The sequence below is a fragment of the Pholis gunnellus genome (genome assembly GCF_910591455.1).
Source record: "Pholis gunnellus genome assembly, chromosome: 7".
Taxonomy (NCBI): Eukaryota; Metazoa; Chordata; class Actinopteri; order Perciformes; family Pholidae; genus Pholis; species Pholis gunnellus.
In genome coordinates this window covers 6056428-6082036 of record NC_136533.1, presented here as the reverse complement: position 1 = coordinate 6082036, position 25609 = coordinate 6056428, and the positions used below count along the sequence as shown (strand labels likewise).

Here is a 25609-nt window from a genome sequence, read left to right as displayed (position 1 = left end):
TGGCTGTTTGAAGTGTTTTTCTTTTACGATATATTTTTCCCAGTATAAATCCACAGGAGTATGAACTGCTCATGACAAATTTGACTTTCAATTGATGCCCCCACAGGCCTTGTAGAAACCACCAATGCCCTGTAGCAGGGGATTCCCTCTCACTTGTGAAAGTCAAGAACTGCCTTCCTCTCTAGTGCTTCAGTCAGGAAAAAACATATTAGTCAATGTTAACAGACCAGGATCCACAGGTTTGTAAGGGGGAAAGAAAATGTCTTCTTTTCCATTTGTCTTGGTTTTTTTTTTTGTCCAAAATGTATTAATTCCACAGCTCTGTTAAATCATTTTCATGTTAAACTTGCGAGGAGCATCCACTGTGCTGCTGCTCATGCCAGCGTCCGATTTCCGTGGCACATACTCGATCTCAATGTTGTGCTTGGTGTTGCCTTTACCTCTGCTCCAAAGGAAGAGCAGTACCAGGCAAAACAAGACGACACCAAGAAAAGAGATGAAGCCCATTGTGGTCGCAATGATCAACGTCTTTATATCAAAGGGGAACGGGGCATTGGCTCTTGTACCGTTAGCACCAGTTTCTGTGGGCTGGTTAGAGATGAAGGCAAAGGTCTTGTTGGGCTGGTGTGGCCAGTCAGGCGAGTAGCTATGAATATGCAGGTGAGCAAGGGAGGTGTCATTTCCTCCTGCGTTGCTAGCTATACACACATATGTACCATTGTCTTGAATCTGGGCATAGCGAACCTCAAGGGTGCCGTCTGGCAAGACAGAGAGCCGTCCAATTGTCTTGGTGGTGATAAACTTTTTCTGCGGGGATAGCCACATTATCACTGGGGCAGGATCTCCATCTGCTTGGCAAGCAAAATGAACAATGGCTCCCTCGTCAACAAATTTCTGCTGGGGTTTGCGATCTCTAATCCTAGACTTGCGACAAGTGAAGTAGTTTGGCTGCAGGACATCCGGGAAGTCTTTGAATTCTTTGCCTTGGACAAACTCAGGGGAGGCACAGGTAGGCTGCTGCCTGTTGAAGTTCAGTCTCCAGCGTCGCCGGAAAACCCATAACAGTCGGCAGTCACAGGCCAGGGGATTATCATACAAGGCAAGGGTTTCAAGGTTGCCAACTGAATGGAAAGCAGACTCCTCTAAAGTGCTAAGAGAGTTTCCAGACACATTCAGAATCTTCAGGTAGTTTAGACCACGGAAAGAGTAGGGCTCAATCATTGCCAGTCTGCCTCCTACCAGGTGAAATTCCTGCAGACGCAAAAGATCATGGAGCTTATTCCCCTCAATGGTATGAATAGGGTTATATGAAAGATTAAGAAAGCGCAAGTAAACCAAGTGCCGCAAGGCTACATAAGGAATTGTGGTCAGGTTGGCATTTGCAATGGTCAGGGAGGTGAGATTTAATCCATACAAGCAATTTGGGGTCATCGTATCCAGATATGGCCAATTGGCTATTTCCAATACTTTCAGCCGATAGAGCCTTTTGAAGGAATAATCCCGTATGACATTTATATTGAGGAGGCGCAGCCTGAGCGTGATCAAACTGTGGAGGTGGGTAAAAGCCTCTGTTGGAACAGAGGACAGGTTGCACTTCTCAAGACTCAGGTGCTCAAGGCTACTTAGGCCATGAAAAGCCCGGTGAGAGATGAAAACCAGGTCGTTATCACCCACCTCTAAAGATCGGAGGTTGTACAAATCCTGGAACATGTAGTCCAACAGGATGACAATCTTGTTCTCACTAATGTCCAGCTGTGTGAGATTGCTCAGGCCAGTAAAGACACCGAGCTGGATCAGCTTAAGCTTGTTGCTACGCAGACCCAATGTCCGCAAGCCGTAAAGGTTGTTGAACGCTCCAGGTTCAATAGTGGAGATTGTGTTTTCACTGAGCTCCAGGTGTTCGAGGTTGGGAAAGTTGGCAAACTCGTCTGGGTTGATGGTTCTGATGCGGTTCTTGCTGAGGTCCAGCAGTTTTGTTTCTGCAGGAATGCCCTCGGGAACTGTCATGAGCTTCTTGCGGTGGCACATCACAGAGCGCTCTTGAACATTGCACTCGCAGCGGGATGGACAGCCTGTAGTAGAGCCAGACAGCACAGTGCCAAGCATCAGGATCAGAATGGGCTGCCAGCAAGCCACCAGGTAGCTGTGCCCAGTCGCTTCCCCGGCCGCCATCTTATCGGTTACCTATGGAGACACAGAGAAGAGGGAAAATATTTAGTTATAAAATTAAATTCACACAAGTGACACACCAATGATTTAGACTATACCTTCCATTTCGTCAAATTCTTTTAGCTCTGAATTTCCTTCTTGTCAAAACAAAAAAAGGCGATTGTGGAACAGTAAAATACGTAAGCTCAAACATGGACAACAGGAGAGAATTTGAATTAAGTTGAATGACATGGTTTGACATCACTGAGCTATGGGCGGATATGCAAATATGCTCTGGTAAATTCAGCAATTCTACATCATATGTGGTGGAAGTGTAGCTCAGCAGTGTAAACTTATATTAAAACACTTTCCTTTGGACATTGGGTCCATTTTCTACTGAATGGTTACTTCAACAATCATAAGTGCTAAAAGGATGCCATGCTGGTGTGACACAATTCCTAACAGAACAGTGAGTATGAATCCTGCTGCAATATTCATGGCGCAGACTTGAGATGACTAGAGGTGGGTGGTTACGAGGAATAAGGTATGTGCTTGCATATTTGAGAGTGCTGACAGTTTTGAATTCTGCATCGTGCACTATTCTGCACATGAGCTTCAAAGGGTGTTTCAAATGCAAGTACCTGCTGTGAATGCGCAGCATTCTACCAAACCTATACGTGACATAGAGAAGGAAGTACTGATCTTCATCAGAAAATCAAAGGCCAAATAATTACACTAATCTATATACATCTTGCACTATACACTCATTGTCTCTGCTGTCGAGTGCTCAACGCCATTTCCACTGCACACCTTGCAGATGATCAATCAGTCAATGCTATATGTCCATGCCCCTGGTAAAGAATGAGGGGCGCAGCTTCAAGTGGAATTAGCAGCCGGTATTCCAATTCATGCTGTGTTATAGACAGATGCTAAACACTTATTTGTTCTAGTATAATAAACTCTTTTTTCACCCTTATTATTTTCATCCTACTTCTAACCTGAATCTGCTGTGTGAGTTAAAAAAAAAAACAGTAGGGGGGTGGAGCAGCAGTAACGGCAGGATGCAATCAAAGACGGATGGTGGCAAGTGTGATGTATGTGCTGTGGCTGGCACTCGACTCATGCGATCCTTTACGATAAAATATAGACCATACACCAACAGGGAATTGGATACAGAAAGATAAATACAGGGTTTTAGAGAGCAAAAAACAAACCATTTAATTCCAATGCCATCTGTTAGCATGCCTCCAACCCTTCCACTAACAATGTAATTAATAATTGATTGTATCATGTTAGAATTTCCCGTTGTTTGCAAAGATCCATTATCGCGCAATTTACGTTATAGAAGAAATTGAACATGGGAGCATTATTTATGCTATGATTTGCAGACGATGATTCTGATTTTTGGATGAGGGGTCCAGTAGTATAAGGTAGATTGATTTTAAGAGTTTCAATGATCAATTTGGCTTTCAAAAAAAAAAGAAATATATATATATTATTTTGTTAATCTGTCATAGTCTTGCCAGTTTCTCACGATTACCAACACTAGCTTCAAAGGATGTTATTTTCAACATGCAAGCACATGTAGTTGGATTGTAATTCCCTGACATGATGAAATGTGCAAGAAAAGAAAAAAACAGAAACTAAGTCCCTCACATCTATTTCACACTCACCAAGACATGTCTCTGGGGGACACCTGTCTACTTGTGATGGCTGTTGTCACAATACGTAGAATTTTGCCAGTGGTACAGAGTTTCATCTCTTGCTCTGAATTTGCCTTTATAGTCGATTGCCACAGAAGGATATTGCACATGTTTGCGCTTCAGTTGATTTCATGGACCATATTACATGGGACAGATATAGACTGTAAAGGGGAAACAAATCTGTGATATTGTGGTTATATCATTGTTGACAGTTAATTATGGGGTGACATGTTACTACCATTGTGGTCACCACTAATAACTTTTTACCACTAAACCCATGGACAAACGGACATCGGACTCATCAAAAGGGGGTTTATGGGTTAGATTTACTTCACTCAATTTCGTTTTATTCCCTCTGAGGTCAAAGTTCAAATTGGAGATTTGATGATACCATCTGTAATCAAGTGAAACCAAGAGATTTCAGGCAGAGACGATGGTGTGCCCAAGACCACAGACCTGCTGTGCTGCCTCCAGCCATCCTCAATCATTCTTATTCCTTAACCCACATTGATCAAGTCACTGCTGAGGGCTGTGAGATGGAGTGGTGTGGGGCTGTGTGTAGCATGATAAGACACATAAGGACTGGCCTTATCGCAAGCTCAATTCCATCTGTCACCATCTATCATGTGGCTATTGCATATTGGATATAAGTCAATGAGACGCTATTACGTCCAACTCTATTACCACTGACACTGAAACCTAATCAAGAAAATGATCAAATCATAATCCCTTGTTGCTAAAGCTCCACGACTGCAACTTCAGCGGGTTATGGACCCGGCAGGGTTTTCAATGAGTCCTCGAACTCCTCTACACAGGGTCAAAATACCCCAAAAATAACACTGCAGTTGATTACTCCATCGTAATTAATCTGATTCTTTATCAAAATTCATCAGAATGAAATGCTACTAAAGCTTTTACAGTCAATCCTTCAAAATATGTGGCCGTGTGTTTCTTTCAAAACAGGGCAGCTTTATTGCACATGGCTTCAGCAGCAAATAAGGAAAACAAGGGAAGACAGGGACACATTAAGATGAAGAATGCCATCCACGGGTAAACATTTGCGGCACTGTTTTGTTAATGATCTAGTGGTATCATTCCCTCGCAGGCATGTAGTCTGAATGCAGTTCTTCATACCAATCAGAACTCGAGTGAGCTCCCAGAGAATCCCATTAATTGAGGTGAAGTGTGAGGGGGCGTGCTTCTCTAAGAAAAGGATGCGGTCGAGGAGAAGAATGACAGCAGTGCCGAATAAATTAGGACCCACTAGTCCAAGACCAGTAATGTAACTGGATCAATAAATAGAGATTGATACCTTTTATGAAAGAATACATCTTGTGATCTTGAAGATGTTGCCTCATATCTGGAAGTGGATGGTGCCCTATGCACCTATTATAACAGAGTGGTGCAAGAGCAGCCATCAGTGGATGTACAATCATAATTAAACTGGCAATAAGTCAGCTTTTTACTATCTCGTCCAAGCTGCTGTCAAGTCAAGTTTACTGGAAATTCTTGATACATTTTGAGCTTTGTGTTTAACATTTAACGTTGTCAGTCTCGGACCCAGTTAAAATTGCAATTGCAATTGCTTATTTCTTTGTATAACCAGGCAGCAGTTTTACATTAGTTTAAGCCCAATCAAAAGATCAAGCCACCATTTCTGCATAATAAGGTCTAAAGTCGTATATTTTCTGTGAGAAGATCTTTTTTACTCCCTATTTTTAAACCTTGTGGCTACATGTTTAACAGGTTTTATGCTCCCACTTGTAGTAAGTTGTTGTAATTGCTTTCTGTCCTCATGTAGCTTTCTCATACAACGTCTTATCGCTCCACTAAATCTTGTTCCATGCGTTTGAATGAGGCTGTCTGTCATTAGTTAGTTCTACACAATAAGCACAATCAAACATACGTTGGAAGGGGTATTGTAACCACGTAAGCGTCACCCAAAGCTTTAGTTTACCTGTCACAAGACATCACTCCTGAGCCTTGTTAAGTACCTGTAAGCTTATGGGGAATCCCTGAGATAATGCTGAAGTTATCTGTGGCACAAAGTGTTAAAAGCCTTTAAAGCCCATTCCTGCTTAGTCAGCTGGCGGGCAAATCCCGAATGGACACTGTTTGAATGACTTTGACAGTTCACCTGGGACAATTTGTAGTAAGCAGATTCCACTATTACCAATATCCTCCTTAAGTGGATGTAACAAAATGGGCAGTATGCCTATTTTTGGTATTCATTTTAAACCAACACTATATTACACATATATTGATATATAAAATGCTTATTGGTTCAATTCTCTCCAATAAGAAGCAGCTTGGAGTTATCACACAGAATATGTATGTTGACAGCCACACTTTGGCTGGATCCAACTTAACCAGGACACTCAGACCTTTAGCTCCCCAAGTAGGATCACTTTCACAGTGATATAATGTTGCGGAGCTGAGAGAAAGGTTACCCTTGTGTCATTGAGAAGCTGAGCTGCCTGGTGAGACTGCCGGCTAGGGCTGTGCCTGTGAAATGGCAGGGCTTAAATGTAAGCCGACGCCCGACAGATGGACAGCAAAGCCCTAATCCAGGCGAAGAAGCTGGCTGGTGCAACAAGGTGCAGAATTCCAACAGAGTGGCCAGCTGTTGTCCTGAACTCTGCCATGAAACCTGTTGACATGTTCCTCCTGAACTTCAACTGCAAAAAGGGGCATATATTGTCTCTGTGCAGGTGCTCTGCTTACTGATGTCCAACTCCACCACACGGCTACGAATACATTTGATGAGAAAAGTTCATATCTAACAAGGCACGCATCAACAGTCTCTTTATGTGCAACATGTATTCATGGTGAGATGCGTGAGAGGTCATTCTAGTATTAAGTCCACCATCCTTGGTATACAAATGAGGCACAAAATATAAAGCCTCACTTCTCCTTTTCTTTCTCTCTGCTGCACACGGCTCTCTCTTGCAAAAGCGATATTGATTGAGTAAGGTTTAGAATGATTAAAGGTGATGATAATAATGCATTGGAATTGGAACACCCCAAAATATGAAGGTTGAATGTTGTACTGCATTAGCTTCACTGTATTCATTATTATGTAAGAATTGGTTAAAAGGGGTTAAGTTGATAGAAGTTTTCTGAACCAGAGCTGATACAGACGGACTAATATGTCCAAAAAATGCTGTTCTCCATCCATTTTTGTTTTTGTAAGCCTTGTCCTCGAGCCTTTAGAAATTGAATCCCTAAAACTATGGACAGTTGACCCTTTGCTGTGACCTTATTGACTGGTGTGGGTTGTAGGGGAAGTGATCAATTAAATATATTATGATCATAGGATAACTGGTTTTATTGTATTTACGTTATGTTCATGTTTGCAAATAATAATTACATAAATTGGACATAAATCTTAAAATAAGTGGGATTTCACCTCAACAGGATATGTTTACTGGCAGAATAAAAAAACAAAAAACACACTGCTAATGATAATGGCAGTCATTTCTAAATGGGTGACACTGTGTGCAGAGATCAGTAGTCTAATGATTGCGGTTGCTAAAACTCTGGAAGTCATGTTTCCTTGCAAGTTCACCCCAGACTGCTATTTTGGGCTAGCTCTTTACAGATGTGGTTGGGTGTTATGTGTGAAAGAGGGTCTGCGTGTCCATATATGGTGTTCCATCCTTATTAAGCTCATTAGCCTCGTCTCTCCAGCTCTGTTCAGAGAATTCATTTTTGGTTCTTAAGGAGACGTGTTTTCAAAGAGTATGTGAACTGAATGTCAGGCTTTTATAAAGTGGATGCAGGATTTAAGATCCCCCCAAAAAAAGAAGCCTTCCACTAGTTATGTTCGGGGGAATAACACAAAAACTTTTAACAGTATTGATGTGTGTCATTCGACAAAAAATACTAAGTTATATATTTAATTACCATCTGACTATGCTACCTTTTTTAAAAGGCTACAGAAAACTACGTGATGCTGACAAAGATGAGAGTACTTTCACTGACAATGTTTGTATGAATAATATGGGTTTCTTGTTTATAAAGCCATTATAATATGTCCCCTAAACTAAGCGTAGGTGGTCTCTAAGCCATTAGCATTTTGGAGATGAGAGCTAAACAGGTGCACACCTTCACGGTTCATTTCATTTAGCTACAGAACAACAGTGAAGTAAGCTCATAATATTATCACTTAACTATAATGCAGCCCGCATGTCCGGCGAACGACAACATGTTATCTGTACCAAACTATTAATACATTTTGCAATAGCAATAATATAATTCCTATAGCTCTAAAAACAACCAATTCAATCTCTGCTGATATAAACTTGTTTAAATGTCTCTATAGTGCAACAATATTTGACTTGATTCATATTAAGCTGTGTTTGTCCTGCGCATTTATGTTTTCTTAAGCCTTGTCAAGCACTTTAGCGTCAAAAGTGAAACTAAAACTAACTGTGGCTCGGTATCTCCGCTAGCTAGCAGCTTTATAAGGCTATACTTAGCAGTGCTAAACAGCGCTAAAGTGCTAAATGCTGACCTTTAGCGAGGTGTAATTTGTGTACCATGTTCACCACGTTAGCTATGTAACAGTAGGTCGCTAACAACTGCTAATTAGCACTAAACCCAAAGTACAGCTGAGGTTGATGGGAATGTCGTCACTTTGAGAGTTAAAGGCTTGTGGTTGCCCCTTTAACCCATTAGTATTACCTATGCACCACTGAGTGGGTAAAAATCTGACGTATATGTATAGAAGCTAAAGTACATTTTGAGTGTTTGACTGTTGAGGGAACAGAAATTAACTAAGCCGAACAGTTAGATTGTGAAGGATGAGCTCCCCCAGACAGAGCTACTAGAATGGCGGTTTCCTCTTTTCCCCCTCAGGCTGAGAGAAAATGCTTCACAGGCGGGAGGGCTGCTTCTTTCTCTCACACCCACACAAATAGATGCTGTTGTAAAAATTCAGTTTGTCTGTGTATTGCTTTGTCCCATAATGCCGCCGCCCCCCATCCACACACACACACACTCTGAGGCCTGATCTTTTGGGTTTGGGACAACTTGCTGACACAGCCTTCAAGGCTTGAGGTGATTATGTCACGGCGGCACACGGTTACACATGAACTCTTTTCCAAACACAGCAGGAGATGCCAACCTTCAGTGCTTTGGAGCATCACTTGCTGCTACACTGGAATAACTGAAAACACTGCAGCCACGGCAATAAATGAAGGGGAAACAATAACCTATGAAGGTCATAGGGCTTCATATTTCCGACTGGATGCAGATCTTGGATGAGTGCTTTAGCGTGTGGGCTCAACCTGACTTGTTTAATTTGTTTAGTTTGGAAGAGAGGCCACTAACAAGGGCCTGTGAGGTGCTGAAGAAAGTCTGTTTCAAGCAATGTACCAAAGAGAATATAGATGTTTTTTTTCTAGTCATACTATTTTCTAGATCAGATTACAAACGGTTTCACTGACGACTATAAAAATGGATATAAAAAGGTAAAAGGCTATCAAATCTACTGCTGCAATTCAGAAAGTTTGATAAATGATTCATCATTGATGTGATTCATTTAGCAAAAATGTAAATATCTTTGGGTTTCGGACTGTTGGTCGGACAACCCAAGCAATTGCTATTTGCACACAACATTTAGTAACTTACATTAACTTTGTATTGGATACAAAAAAAAAAAAAAGCTCAAAGTACTAGTTAAATCTGGAATTGTTTTTGTCCCCTTATATTTGGTCAAGAGTGAAATATTCTGAGAAAAAAAAGGTATGTGTGGCTTTTAATGGACTTTAATATACTCATTAGTTTCCCCAATTTTACCCCAGCTTAAGGGGTATTAAAACTTCAATAAAAATGGCCCCATTCTTCAAAGTTTTGGTTTTACTAAAAGAAAAACTGTAACGATTTGTACAACATAGTGTAGAAAACTCGACACAACAAAAAATAATGTTATTTAATTCCTTTGGATCCCAAATTAAGAACCTTCTTCCTTCTCTTGCATAACGTACCCACAAGCTTCTGATTAGGAAGAAACACTGAAATCTCACCATTATTATTGTAATGAATTCACAGGCTATTGTGCAAAAAGCAAAGGAGCTTAGGAAAATAAACACGTTCCCCCACCGCTGCTTTGATGAACAGCCATGAAAACATTTCCTTATGCAGTCATCCATCTTTTCTTCACCTATATGTGACATCTACTTGTTTTCATGCACCATTTTAAATCCAATTTTCATTAAAGGATATCTACCAAGAGAATCAAACCAAACTAGTTGGTTGTTAAACATTGTATGTTGATTACCTTATATATGTTTCTATGTATGGCTATGACAGAAAATAAGCAAATGAAGTTCACAGCCCCAAAATGAAGAATGTAAAAAATTCAGACAAAGCCCGTCAACTCTCACACATCCTGCCAGAGCATCCAAACTTATTTAAATAATCCACATTTTTGCTCAGAATTAATCATTCATGAGTGATGAGTTAATATTATGCAGCTAAATCAAGCCTACCCTACCTCTTCCATTGCACATAAGCGTTTGCCGAGACACTGTGTCAGATTTAATTTAAGAATGACGGTACTTATGGAAATCAGAGCAGTCCTCAAGCAGTGCAATTGAGAAATAATCTGTTTTTGAAAGGTGAAGATGTTAAAATTGTATTTAAGAGCCCTACTGAATATCTCCAACAAAATGAATTCAAAGGTGGAGGGGGGGTAAATGAACATTTTGCAAGGGGGATACTGAACATGTTACTCTTCTCACTCAATTTGTGAGTGTATATTTTCTTCCTTTAGATGAAGTGAGTGAATTTGACAGTCGCCTTGAGAGTGTGTGTGTGTTGTATACCAGCATATGGAACAACCACTATATCAACTCGTCCACATATGTCTATAGGATGTAGTTTTAATAGCTGTGACTACCGCAAGCTACACTGGTTCCTCAATCAAGGGAGTCAACATGAAAACATGCCTTCATTTCATAATAAATAATTAAAGCTATATCTTATCGGCTGCTAGGAGGTGCGATGTGCACAGTGTGAAGCGTCTAAGGGCCGTTTTGACTTTAATAGTGACTGGCATCCTCCCAGTGTGGCGAAGAAAATGTCCCCTTTGCTTAGCTGGCCCTGCAGCTCACAGTGAGGCCTTTAAAGGGAAATGAGCTGTAATTAGTTGATAGAGAGGTGACCGCGATGCAGAAAATGCCACACTAATACATCGGGATCAGACACCGGAGGATACTGCTGTTGCCTACTGTTGCGGAGGAACAGCAGAGATAGCAGACAAACCCTGGCAAATGGGAGCTCCAACAATACAGGGATTGTTTTCAACATTCATACTTTTATTTCAGTATCTATGGACTGGCAACGGGATCTCATCCCTACTCCTCATATTTTGAAGCTACAGCAACCCTGTCTCCTTAAAAATTACGCTCCCATACAACTAAACAGCACTTTCGCAGCAATAAACATGTGGTTAACATTGTGAATTGAAACTAAACAAAAAGATGATACAAAACTACCTCATTAGGCAATAAAACTACTTGGATACAAAACTAGTTAGGTTTGGTAAAAAAAACTGTTACTGAAACAAAATACAGTGAAAACACAACAAAAGTTATTGTTTATGTAAAGGCATCAAAAGGGACTTTACATAACTAAACACAAATTACAGAAATAGTCAGCGTCAGGGTGAGTCCATATCTTTGAGGGGTTTGTTTACGTAAACATCTCGTTACAGTGTTTAAGCTCTCAGTATCATCTTAGAAAATCTCATGACCATTTTAATTTAGCTATTAGTCTTCATAACAAAATATTATTCATGATTAAGAGAGTAAATGTTTAATATCACTTGCAAGGATGTCTAATGGTGCAGTCCTGAACAGCAATACAGCCATACTTCTTCAAAGGCCGTCCTCCACCACACTATGGACCACTTCACATCTGGCCACTGTCACGTTTTCACCATGAACCAAAGAAAAGAAAGAAGCAATAGAACAACTTCCTAGCCTCAACCTTGGGTCATGTTTGAAATAGGTGCCAGTGTATCCACTGAAAGAAGGGTTCAGAAATGTGGAAATCAAAAGATAAAAATACAGTAAAATACAAATGTACAGCTCTCAAATGTACAGCCTCTTGTATGAAACTGCCTGAGCAAAGTCACTTCAGCTTACTCACATAATATGTATCTCCTTCAGTGGTATGGGCAACACTGTCTGATAAGTGCTTTATCAAAACCCAGTTTCATTATAAAAACTGCACGGCAGCCAGCCAAAGCTCTGAGGCAAAATCCGTTTCAGCACCACAACCAAACAAATGGGATTTTAGGTTGTTTTTTTCTACTACAATGTGAGAACAGTCAAAAGGTAGAATTAACCTCCCAAACAATTAATGACAGGTCGGCGGTGTATCGCTGACGCCTTCCTGTTCACCCTCCTATTTAAATGGCAAAGGTATACTGGCTGTTTTTTAATGTGTTGACCCAGACTTTCATCTGTTGACTTTAAACACTGGAATATAATTAGAATGGACCCAGGACAACAAGGCATTTAAAATGCATACAGTGTTTGTTCTTGCACTGCCAAACAGTGACTCAGGATCCCTACTTCAACCAAAATGGAATCACCTGATTGTATATGCAAACGAAATGGCGCCTGTTGAAGCATGCAAACTGATTGTAAATGAATTGTCCAAAGGCTACACCCTACTTGGTTATTGATTTAATTGGCTTTCTGCTGGGGAAATAGGACGGACAATTGACACATCGAAACTAAATTGCAGAATTTAGGTAATAGTGGGATTTGTTACACATTGTCTCTGATATATAAGCTACAGACAGTTTGTCCAAACTGAAGATACTCTACTATTGATTTTTCCCAAACCTATACCAGAGCTCATCAATAAATCTGGTAATTCCCACTTTCAGCATCCAATATTCATAATTTTCTCCTTTTTCTGACTATCATTTCACTAAAACATCCTCATGTCAATGCCTTTTTTTCCCCCTCCACAATCTACAGAGAGTGGAGCAGCCCTGGACGACCCCACCGTGACTCCAGTGCAGAGATAGGGGAGTTTAATCCATGTCCTCTGAGAGATTGCCCAGAAAGATGAAGCCTTAATTAGCCAGATAAAACCCCACATAATGGTGCTATTGATATAGGCTGGGAAAGGACTAAGCAGAACAAAAAAACAAAGACTACTGTATATAAGATGGCTGAGACAGGCTTGGGAGACAGTTACAAAGTAACTGCAGTGGATGGGAAAAAATGGGGGCAGTTCAATCCGTTCACTCTAGTTCTCAACTCCAGTGTGGGGGGGGGGGGGGGCATTGTCTCTACGTTCTGAGCAATCCACCTGCTCCAAATTCTCTCATAAGAAGCTTAGAGAAAAATGCTGACCTTCATATAATCAAAGATTATGTGGAGGAAAACAACAACAGTTTTTTGGAGTACTTAAGCAATAGCACTCATGGGAGGTTCGAGCAATTAAAGGCAAAATTACTTGACTAAGCTGTCCTTGTATCCTCCCGTTCCCTATCTTGGGTTCCCTGTAGTATGAGAGGAGGTCATAAAGATAGTGGAAGGAAGAGAATCACATCGCAATAGCTCTGCTTATCCTGGGGGTACTAGAGGGAGCCGAATCTCAGTTTTAGAAAGACAATCTAGGTATTCTGCATGCTACAAATGGATCAATGACAAGGTGACCCTGTGTAGTAATAGCAGATGGCTTTAGGGTTGGCAAAGACACTGCAAATCCCTTGTCAACACGTGTGCACCCCTTGAAAAGAAGTTACAGAAAAAATGCATTTGGATTTTGCTCCTTTTGAGCTTTGGATCCTAAAAGTAATTTTGCTAAAACCGATTTAAAATGGTGCCATTTGGAACGTTCATAATGACTGTGTGGATTACTATCTCTTAGAATACCTCATTAGATTCAAAGTGCAACTCATATCAAAGCCCATCCAACCTCAATATGCAGAGCTAGGAAGTGAGATCCATTCTGCCTGCTCGTGCCTTAATTAATGAGAATGACTGTGTTTTTTCCTCTGTGTCCCCGTAGAGCAGTGCCTTCGTTGAAGTATGCTGACAGGCGGATGATATGCTTGTGGACACACATTATAGAATTCCATCTTTGTAGTCTTGTCATGTTAGCCTTGTTGTGATGTAACTTGGATGACATTAACAGAGGAGACGTAAGCCAACAGTGCCGAAACACCGCTAACTGTGCTGAGAAATCTTTCCAGATTTCTCTGTTTAAAAAAAAAACTTCAAACTTTAAACTGGATGATTAAACACGATCATATTTATAGAGTTGGCATGAGGGTGAAAAAACAGGTATGGTGGATCATCAAACAAACATTATCCTACCTGAGAGCTACAAAACAGAAAGTGTGTGCTTCAGTGCAATAAACAGTTGCACTGCAGAGGTTCAAATTCCAATGACATTTAAATGTTGCATTTAGAACTGCAGGGTTAGTCAATTATGAAGTAAAAATACCAAACATTTTCTAATGTCGGGATTTGCTGATTTACCTCATTGCTGTTTCACTCATTATTGCCATCATGTTAGGAGCAAGCACAAGAAAAAGCAAAAGAGCTGAATTATTTATTCAGCATTTGCATATCTACCTCGGGATCAGGGTGAGGGTAGATTGTATTATTGAGGGGAGATTAGTCTTGAGGTTTCTTTTTAGGGCATGCTGTAAGACCAATTTACTGAATCCATTATACTACCCATCAGAAGCAATATTTTAATGCATAGTGAGAGTTACACCATAGTTCACTACACGGAACGCAAGACGCAATGTTTTTCCTACCTTGAATTGACTAATTCTGTCATAGCAATAACTTTTGCCCTCGCACATTTACACCTTCGAACAGAGCCCCTTGCGAAATCAGTGTTAAGAGTTAAATTGCCCGGACCATCCTCTCGCCCCACATCAGCGCTCTGCGGACCTGATCTCTCTCTCCTCCCGATTCCCACAGGTTCCCAAACTACTTTGCACATCTGTGGCAGCACGTCACTCGCCAGCGTCCAACAAGGTCAAATGCCATTTCATTTTCTCGCCTTTGATCGCTGCCTGGCCCTTTCATCCGTCCCCCATCCACCCACCCCCTACCACCACCGCCACACACACACATCGACAATGTGACTGGCAGTAGCCAAAGTTAGAATCTGTCTCTCCAGAGGTAGTACAGAAGCAATCAATCAACTTGAACTTGTCAAACCCGGAACGTCAGAAGTTTGCTTTTAGAGAGGATGGAAAAAAAGAACCGGCCCTTTTTTCCAAGCAGAACCTAATGTGCATTTAGGTGTGGCATGAATGTCAAAGCCTTCTGCCAGTAATCTGGCTTTCCCTGTCTTTAAATGAAGCTCCCTGCATTCTGTTTTCCTGAATGAAAGCTAAAAACACATTGACTGCATGAGGCTCTCTGCTTAACGAACCCCACCCATACGGTGAAGCTCAGCTTAGAGAGGAGGCTATGTGTCATGGTATGTTGTCCTGCACAGGTCCTCTAAACTATGCTGTAAGCTTCAACATTGGCAATATTCAGGCTTCCTAGTGGCGTTTGTTAATTGTAATCCCTCCACCTCTCTGTTTTTATCTAATAAAAGCCAAATGCCCACCCCCCCCTCAAATAGTTAAGAAATTGACTTTGTCCTCACCTCATCAATCATTTTTGAATATCTGTTAGATTCAAAATATTACGGCTTCCAGCTCAAAATCCCCCCGGTAAAGAATGTTGAAATAAAATGGGCCAACTATACGCCAAAAATGTCAACATGTGGAATTATCCTGATCTTAATAATAATTATCATAATAATATATTAAAATGTGACACACATTGAATTATATAGTCATGTACTTCAGCAAACAACTCCTTCAATTCAAAAAATATATATATTAATATTTAATCGTGTTAAATGATGTTTAAGTCCATGATATATGCTGGATATGGAGTCTGAGAAGTTGCTAAATTTTCTTGCTTGTTTTCATGACATTAGAAATTCAACATGGGCTTTTGGACACTGGTCAGACTAAATAAGACAAATGAGTTTGGCTGTGGAAACTTGGGGATGGGGATTTGTCATTATTTTTGAAAAATGCTGCTGCAGCGCAAATGAGGATGTTTGGATAGAAATCTAAATAATATTAGTTGCGGCCCTGATTATTTCAGGATTTCTCAATGCTTGCAGTGTTTATACTTTATGAACATTTTTTTAGACTAAACAGGAATGCAGGTGGACAAATGGCAAGAACTCCTGCATTGTTGGTCCGAGTCATAAATAGACAGAACATTGTGTTTGTATGCCAGAATATATCATACAATGGGCGTATCCCAGCTGACATAATCAAATATTTATTTTCCAAGATATCGGCTTAATCCAGAATGTAAACAGAATATGGCACTCAAGTTCAAAAATAGATCATCCAGATCATTAATGTGAACATAAACACATTCAGTAACACAGCACAAGTTCCAGTATTTCTCCAAGAACTCAGATAGCCATGTCTATCTGTAGGTGAGATTATTGTTGCTGCTTCGTGTCTAGCAAATAACGTCTCCTCATGGCACCCAGTTGGGTCGATAACCTGAAATCTGACCCCTTGTTTCCTCCATGCACTTTAGCTCTCCTCCATCGACAGTATTAGCAGTTCTTTTGTTACAATATTCTGTCATTCCTTTCTCTCTCTCGCTCTCTCCCCCCTCGCTCTCTCTCTCTTTGCGTTGACAGCGAGTGGGTGAAAGAAAGCCTGAGTGAGGGAGGGAGGGAGAAAGAGAGACAGACAGGGCTTCTCGGGGAGTTAAACAGAGAGCACCAAAGAGATAGAAATGAGCTTTTAGGGAATTAAAAGCCTCTGCCCCTTTATACCTCAAAGCAAAGGCCCCCGATGTCTTGCATCACATGATGAATGGGAGCAGGCTGTCAATGGATGAAAAGCACCTTCACATATCTAACGAAAGGAGAGTATAATGGACTTGAAGCACATTAAAATATTTGAATGATCGGAGAACACTTTAATCCATGTATCACAGAGGGTAGCCTTGCAATACCGTGGCAGCATTTGAACAGGGGGGGTCCATGTTCTTAATGAATGCTAATGGGATTAGTGGCTGTTAATGGCACTTTTTGAGTGCCATGAGATAGCAACAGCAACAACACAAGTTCCTCTGTTAGCGTAGGAAACCTGCAGCAGGTCCGGCGTCAATGACAACTTCACTTCTAAGTAGATCCTCGGTCAGCCTACTAGACAGAGGAATTGAGAGTTGAGAGTGCTCGTGCTGTACCTAAACACCGGACTCAGTGAACTCTGGATCTCGACAAGGTATTCTAACAGCTATTACATCAGGGAGCCGGGGCAGCAACACAAATCTTGTTCCTACTTATGGAAAATATAATTCGCTCCATTCAAGTTTGGCTGTGTAAGCGGAGCTTCTGTTGTCCCACCAATGGGTTTCCAGTCGCCACTGATGAGAACCGTCTGAATGGATGCTTTCAGTAGAACAGATGCAACACATTGTAATTTTGCAGCACAATAACAATCATTACCACTGCAAGACAATTCATTCTGACTTGAGTTACAAATGCATGTGCGAATATCAATTGGGACAATAACATTCAGATGGAAAGTAAGGCATTGTAAATAATGGATATGGACAACACACTTAAAAAAACTCACATTTGATGCTCCAGCTTTCGGGAAATGGGTGAAGTTAAAGACTGCTTTTTGACACTTACTTCAGAAACTTATATTCCGGTGTTTAGGTTTTAGTTTCCTCTCTCGAGCTGTCAGTCTGAGGGCAGCAAATTCCTCCGCCAACGTAATTTACAACCCTCTAGCAGTTTACCAGAGTGACATACATGCTAATCGAACAATCATCTTAAAGATGGGTGTCTAAGTTTAAGTCTGCCTGGCAACAGGGGCACCAGCATAGGGACTGATTAGTCCCATGCAGTGAATACAAATGTCCTCTCCAGAGGTTTGGTGAACAGCTTCAGTAAGAACAATAACACCTCCCCAACCCTTGACCCAACCCTCGTCCACCATTGATGACTTTTTTTTAATGACGCATCCACCAAGGGACTCCAGGTGGTTTATGGCAGGATGTGTTTCCAACCATGGCAATGATTAGGAGCTTGCATCTCTTTATTGTACATGGTTTAGAATATAATTTCAAAATACTGGCAATGGTCAAGCAATATTAGAATAAAATCCATATGGAAGCTGTATTTACATGCAGACTTAGGAGAGTCAAGACTTATGGAGGCAAAGTACTCTTAGCACACTCTAGCCAAGAATCCATTTCTGCTGGCTGTTGAAAACATGTGGTAATCCAGCTTTTCTTTGTGGTCACCTTGATTTTTCACACAAACATAAAAGGTAAAATCTCTCTCTCAAGGCACCTTTTGTAGAAACTCTCTAAATACATTTTTCGCAACACTGTGAAGCAGATCATAATTAGGTGCACTTGTATGAGCTGTTCTTACATGGATCCTTTAGAGGTGAATGGTACTGGTTAATGTGAATGCATGGCGTTCTGACATTCATTTAACAAGCCTTTATCAAGGCTGTCTTACAATCAAAATTAGTCAGATTCTTTCTTTTTTTCTTGCTGCTTTTGATTAGAATGAGTCCTGAAATATCTGTCAAACAGCCACTAAAAATAAATGCCAAGTCACAGTAAGTTGTTGATATTTTCACATACCATCGTCCATATTGGAACCTACTTTGTAGGTATGAATGTGGTATTTGGAGCTTTGTGACCAGTATCGTTGACATGATAAATACAATGTCACCTATTTTGTTTAAATTCTGGATTACAGTTTACAATCATTACGTAAATGTGTCCACCACCACAAGATTAAGGGCAATGCAATCTGAGTTGGACAAATTATATTGCAGAAATTACACAGTGAAAGCCGCTATCACTCTGATGAAGGTAAAATGGAGGGCAAAGCATTGGCTGCATGCCCAAATGTGTGTTTATGCCGTGCAGTATTCACTGTAGGAACCCAAGGTACATTAATAGATATTCAACAGAGCTTTGTTAAGGTAGCATGATTTATTTTTGAGCCGAGCTTTTTGATTTTTGGTCACCTAGAGGGCTGAGCAACCACTAACCATTGTAAGAAGAGTAAAAAAACATTTTACGGACACTTTTGCAAAGAACCATCCACATTTTGTCGGACATAGTTCAGCACAATAAAGTACATCTGGCAGAGGCAATCTCATGATTCTTCATTACAATTTGGGGGAATAAATGAAATATGTATTCGTTGTTACTGTTTTAGATCGGTGCCATGTGCTTGTGCTGCAGGTGAAAAATCTTAGGGATGCACAGATCGGACTATTTCAGTCCTGATGCCTAGGCTTTCGGTATCGGCCGAGACAGAGTACTGATCAGATACCAGTGTTTATTTAACAAGCTGTATGACTCACTTTGTGGAAGTGAGTAGGATCATTATTGTCTGTGTAAAGCAATATCAGGCTTAACTTAAACTGCCTTATTAACTTTGTAAAACAAAAAATGACAAATACAAACTATGAATTTACTGAAGTGTCGTACCTGATCTGTCCATTCTCACTGATACCTGATCAAGATATGTGAGTCAGTATTGGACAGTTATCCAATGTCAGTATCGGTGTCGTTTGCATCTCTAAAAAAACCTTACGCTCAAAGGGATTGCACTACCGAAAATGATTACTTTTAGACAGCACTTGTAGCTGCTCTGTCTGCTTATCTATGTCAAAATCCAACCACTAAGGACAACAGTGACTTGTGAATAAGAACCTCCCTCCCCCTCCCATCAAACAGCTGCTATGATCCCACTGCGGGCCTTTTGTAAACACGCCATCCAGCCCAGGGCATCGATGTATCAAGAAAGTGGCATCAAGTGGAATGGCAGTCAGGTCTTATGAAGACAACATAATTGCCTTCGCGGGTGAAAACTCCGAGCGCTGTGTCATTGTACAATCATGTCGGCATCATGGCCTCACAACTGGGAGCTAATAAACACCTTGTCAATGCATAGGTGTCAGCTTTACACCCAGGGTGAGTGTCTCCAAGAGACGCACTCACACGTCACAAGCCAGTATTATTCCCGCTCACGAACACCATTGGTCATTTGGTGTGTTGTGAGAAGGCAAGCCTGTGATCAGTCATCATGCGCTAACGTGATGGTCCACACCATCGCCACCCACTCCGTCTCGACTGCTCCTCTGCTACCCGGTCTGCTGACAAATCCACGGAGAAGCTGATTCTTTTTTTCACAAGTTATTAAAATGCGGCGCAGGCACTCCTATTCTGGTCTCATTGGTTTGCTATTCCATTCTTTCTGCATGCAATTGAATTACAAACATGCCAAGATGTAACCATACTTCATAGAAATATAATGCAGTTATGAGGAGCATGATTTCCCTATGACATCTGATACTCTGTATTACATCGGCCACTGTGTAGAGGTTTAGCTTATTGCAGACATTGATCAACGTGTCGTAATTCAATATAGAATGGCAACAGCAGCATAATGTAGTCGGAAAGGTGGGAGGTGTCTTTGCTACTGTGTCCTGTAGCCTACTGCAGGGCAGAGGTGAATCCTATTGAAGACTCATATGGCCAAGGTCAGCGGCCGCACATTTGTTTAATGAAGGCAGCCGGGGCGTTTGGACAAAGCGGATCAAACAACTCAGCAGCCTCCCGGCTGTTGCGAGGCAGCAATGATTGAGTCAGCAGCATCCCAATCATCAAATAAGTGAAACATTACAGAGATACGATTTCTGTCTGTATTTGACATAAAACAAACAACAACAGGAATGTAGTGAACATTATAGGCTTCAAAGGAAAAATCAGCTGGTGTGATAAGTTCACAAAAGTCACTATTGAGTGCCACAAAGAGACCTGGAGACCAAACAGAGGGAAAATAATAATAATAAAGAGAGTGAAAAACTCTCTGGGGGAAAACAATGAACTCAGGATGGGCTATAATGCACATATGAAGCCTCCAGTGCCACACCCTTTGCCCCTGCATCTGTGCGATATCTCCAAGTGCATCAGCTATCTATCATCTTGGATGGTGAGCCCAGAAAAAGCCGGGAGAGGCTGTGCTGCTGCTGCTTGAGCTACGGGAGGCTGCTCCTGTTCTCTCTGGCTGTCCGCTCCCTCCAGCTATTTATAACCAATAGAGCTACAGCACTTTATGAATGTCTGCGGGCACAGCATCACACAGTCTTCTGATACTCTGCCGCAACTGTTTTGGTGTGTCATTATAAGAGGCAGTGTTGGAAAATAAAAGGGGGATGGGGGGGGGTACATTTCAGGGGCCACTCTCATATAATTCTCTGCAAATAGTGCCTTGAATAACAAACAGCAGACGGCATGTGGCACCGCAAACACACAAGTTTCATCCTGTGTCCTGTGCAGTCACCGCTATATATAGATCCCATCACTGTTGTTTTGCTGAAACCCCCCCCCCCTCCCGCCGCAAAAAATAATAATTCCAAAGTCATTATGTGAGGATCAATGATATGCACGACTCCTTTGCAGCAGAAGCCTTCTCTGCTTTTATACACTGCCCATCTCACAGATAGCCATCTTTTGCAGATGAATAAAATAGCATATGGGGAGGATCACGACTGCCTCACACTTCCACACAATGAGAAGTGTTATCTCAGCAGAGCCTATATGTGGCCAAATAAAGGCTAGATTAAGATAACATTTTGTAATTCACCCCCCTTCCCTTCCCTCCCCGCACACACATACACACACACACACATACACACACGCGCGCACTCACATTCGCGGGACAATTACATTTGATTAATGGCTTAAGCCTTCTTCCTCCCAGACAAGCATGCATAGAAAGGAGCAGAAAAGCAGATAAGACTGTCAAAAATGTGCATGGATAACACATCTATGAATCCATCTCGAATGTACGAGTATTGGATGCATTTTTACCTGCAGAGGACGCGCCTCACCACACACGCAAGTCCCCAGTTTGCGTTTCTGTCCTGTCAACCGATTCTGCCCCAATCAAAGCGGACCTACAGGGACATTTCAGCCGATTTGATATCGGAATGAGATCCGGGGAGTTTTAACAAAAGCTTCTCTTACGGATTGGGACGTTTTCTCTAAAAGTAGCCCAGAGAGACCGCTGCGTTCTGGTTACCCTTTCTAAAATCTTGGCCCACAACGACATAAACTGCATCGACATGAGAATAAACACTGAGAACACTAACCTCCCCCCCTATTTCTGCGCTCATCGGATACTCACCTGCTGTATCCTTCACTGCTTCCAAGCATCCTTTCGCATTTCTCCCCGACGGCAACTCCCAGTCACCAACACTCAAATTAAGACGCACTATCTCAAGTCCATCGTCTTGAAAGACAGCTTTAGAAAAAAAAAGAACAGACAGTCGTTTCACGCGGATTTCCAATGAGTTCCTTCACAACGGCAGCGCCGCGGTTCTCAGATGACAGCTGTAGTTAAAACACGCAGCCGACGGACGCATAGGCGGTGCGATCCTCCCTCGGTAATGGGACTCCCAGTGCGCCCTGAACTGGCGTCCGATGGCGAGTGTGGAGAATAAAGAAGCGATGCAAAAGGCAGGTAGAGAGAGAACAACTCCCACACACAGTTCCCGATGCAAAGCGCGCAGTTCTCGCTCCTTGATGCAGTCTCCCCACAGCCTCGCGCTCACAACACTGTGCGACTGGCTGTCGTCAACGGCGCAGGCAATCTGCTTGCTGAGGGGAGGGACGGAGATGATCGGCGGAACGCACTCTGCCCGGTGTCCTACTCAAGTGTGTGTGTGTGTGTGTGTGGGGCGGGGGGGTAAAACTGTGTGTGTGTGCGCTGTGTTTGCCCATATGCATTTGATCACCGCGCGCATGCAGTCTGTGCTTTTACTGCTTTATGTGTTTCGACTGCGCGTTTTGTTAAGCGGTCTTATCTGTCAAGATTTGTCTGTTCTGAATCGCAGCCTCCTCTGTTAGCGCACGCACGCTTGACGCGAGGATATACGCAAGGAGGACACAATTCAAAACGGTGAACGCCTTTCCAGGGTGAATTGAAGCAAAAGAGCTCGCATTGCCCTCGCCACATGCAAATGTTTCACTGACAAGCTGCTGTATATAAAATATTCAATCACATTTAAGTCCCTGAGACTGGAGTGGAGACTGGGGGGGGGGGGGGGGGGGGGGGGGGAGATGGGTCTCTAAGAAAGTAGCAGTTCCTATTTTGAGAGCCTGATGGCACTGTGGGCTTCAGATACTGCAGACAAACACACACACACACACACACACACACACACACACATTCACAACACACAGGCACAGACAGGCCATGCATGTTTCATACCTGATCCCCTGTCTATCTCCTGTGATTTTAAACGGGGTGTGAGACACATTCAGTCAGAGATTGTAGGGGGCTTTAAAAGCAGGAAGAGTAAATATTTCATCTGAATAAACTCTGATCTTGTCCAATCCACCATTCTAATTTCACTGTTTTTGCTGTGATGCTACACTAAGAGAAGATCAGATTGATGTCCTGAAACATGACGATGAGTGGAATTCAGCATCACTGGATTGCCTTAAATAGTCTGGGATCAATTTAGTCCGTATTAAAATGCATTGTAGCAGCTGAGTATTAGGACTCATTTGTAATCACTGCCCATGGTGTACATTGATTAGCTAAGGTGTGTGAGAGGACAGCGAATGGGATGGATTCCTTAACGCCAGCCGCTGCTCACCCATGAGAGGCCCCAGTTAGTTATTAGTCTGCTGCACGTTTGCTGGGGGTGATAGTTATTTCATTTGTGGAGCAAGAATTCGCTCACTCGTTGTTACAATTTGAAGTGTTGGGGTTATCCTGTTTGAATCTCATTCATTCATTTAGGCGTTTGATAGATAGGATGAGAGGAGGATAACAAGAGACTGGTCCAATTATAATTCATCTGTTGATCTTAAGCTGGTGACGCCACTTCTTCTTCAAATGCCTCCACTTTAACATGAAAGAAAATCCTACAAGGTATTTGGTCTAATTTTCAAAGAAAAAACACAAAAAAACGTTCTATAATGTACTCAGGCAGTAGATTCTGCTTGAGTAGACTAGTCTGACCAGTCTGACCCGTACTTATAATCATAATAATGTTCCTGTTATTACTGACAGGTGTAATTTTGCATAACTGTAATCTCCACATCTATAATATGCATTACATTGTGCGATTTCTAGTAAAAGCTGTGTCCAGGCATTATACTTCTTCAGTTCCATTGTGAGACTTTGTGAGGACTTTTCACAATTAAACTCCGCTAACTAGATCCATAGGGTGCTTTGGCCCGTCCCCATAGGGTAACCCTTTTTGGTTCTTGGTTGAACTACTGCGAAGACCTAGTCCCTTTTACATCCGATGGATCTTTCTCTAATCTAACCATGGTTTTTGTTTAAAAGGTTGGCCTGAGGCCATGGGAACCACATCCAGCAGCCTTGGGCCTTGTGAAGCTTCTAGGGTTCTTCAGAGGCAAATGGTTCGGGGTAGAACCTCAGCCCTTCAGGAACGACCCTTTTGGAACCCTACCTTCTAAGAGTTGTCTCTCTATATATATAGAGACAATCTCTATGTATGGAGAGCTCTATAAATAGAGCTGAAATGTATTATTACATTTCAGACACTCAAAGTGTGGTGCACTATATGGTAAATAATGAGTGGTTTCGGTCACAAACTCTAATTAGCAGCAATCGGTGCCGTGCTGTATGAATCCAGCCAGTCAAACTGCTTTTAGCGTCAGTTCCACCTTTAGAACTCTTATATAATGTTCTATATGTCTGCAATTACAAAGTGCTATTAATGGCTCATATAGTTCTTTTTGCTTTCATTAAAACTACTGATTGCATATTTTTGTACGTATTGTTTGTCTCTGGGATGTAATTTTGGATATGTTAAACATGATATATGATCAAATTAATATTTGTATCACCCGTTCCTTGTCCACGTCAGCTATTAGCATGATCCTTTTATTTCATAGATGTTGTACAATGCATATTCAAAATAGTTGTCCTTTAAGTACTTGCCATTTTATTTTAATCAAGAGAATATGTGTAGAGGATTAAAAAGATATATATTTAATGTATGTCACTTTGGTCATTATGGAGGCCTCGAAGTGTTGCTAGTGTGTGAAAACATCTGCTAAAGACTTGGATGATCTCTAGGGATCGGTTACCTCTAATTACCGTATGTAATGTAATGTATTAGCAATTTATTCATTATATATTTATTTATTGTTAAGTAAAAAGGTGTTTGACCTTATCAAATGAAGAGTTACAGAGTAACTTAAGCATTGAAATCCAAATGACATTTCATGTCTCCTCTAACCTACATAATCTAACACACTCATCGCGTGTATATTCCAGTCAAGTTTTCACTCATAGCCCACAACAGAGAAAATGCCACTAAAGTAGTTGTCTGGTTAAAATGTGTCTCTGTCTTTCTTCCATCCTCAAGCTTTTCTCTGCACAGACCCTCAGAGCAACTTAAGCCACTCAGGCATCACAGCTACATGTGAATGTCATCAGCATCAGTTCACGCATGGCCAAGGCCCCTTTGCTTTGCATACAGGGTATTTTCTCTGTGTTTTGGAGATGTTTCCCAGTGCCTGGCCGTGAAACCGTTCCTTCGGGGGGGGGGGGGGGGGGGGGGCACTTGGGCTTCTTCTTTTCCAGATCAGTAAACTATACCCAACCAGATACAAACTCAGCTACTTTATTACATTATATTT

General features: G+C 41.6%; 1 protein-coding gene across 1 annotated transcript; it reads right to left on the bottom strand.

The window, feature by feature from the left end:
* Window positions 1-324: 324 nt before the first annotated feature.
* Window positions 325-25381, bottom strand: lingo1a (leucine rich repeat and Ig domain containing 1a; the record flags this gene model as incomplete). The annotated part of the gene is given in 6 exon segments (XM_079162279.1): window positions 325-2184; window positions 25211-25252; window positions 25256-25300; window positions 25302-25334; window positions 25337-25354; window positions 25358-25381. Coding segments are annotated over 6 exon segments (2022 nt in total).
* Between the last annotated feature and the right edge of the window lie 228 nt (window positions 25382-25609).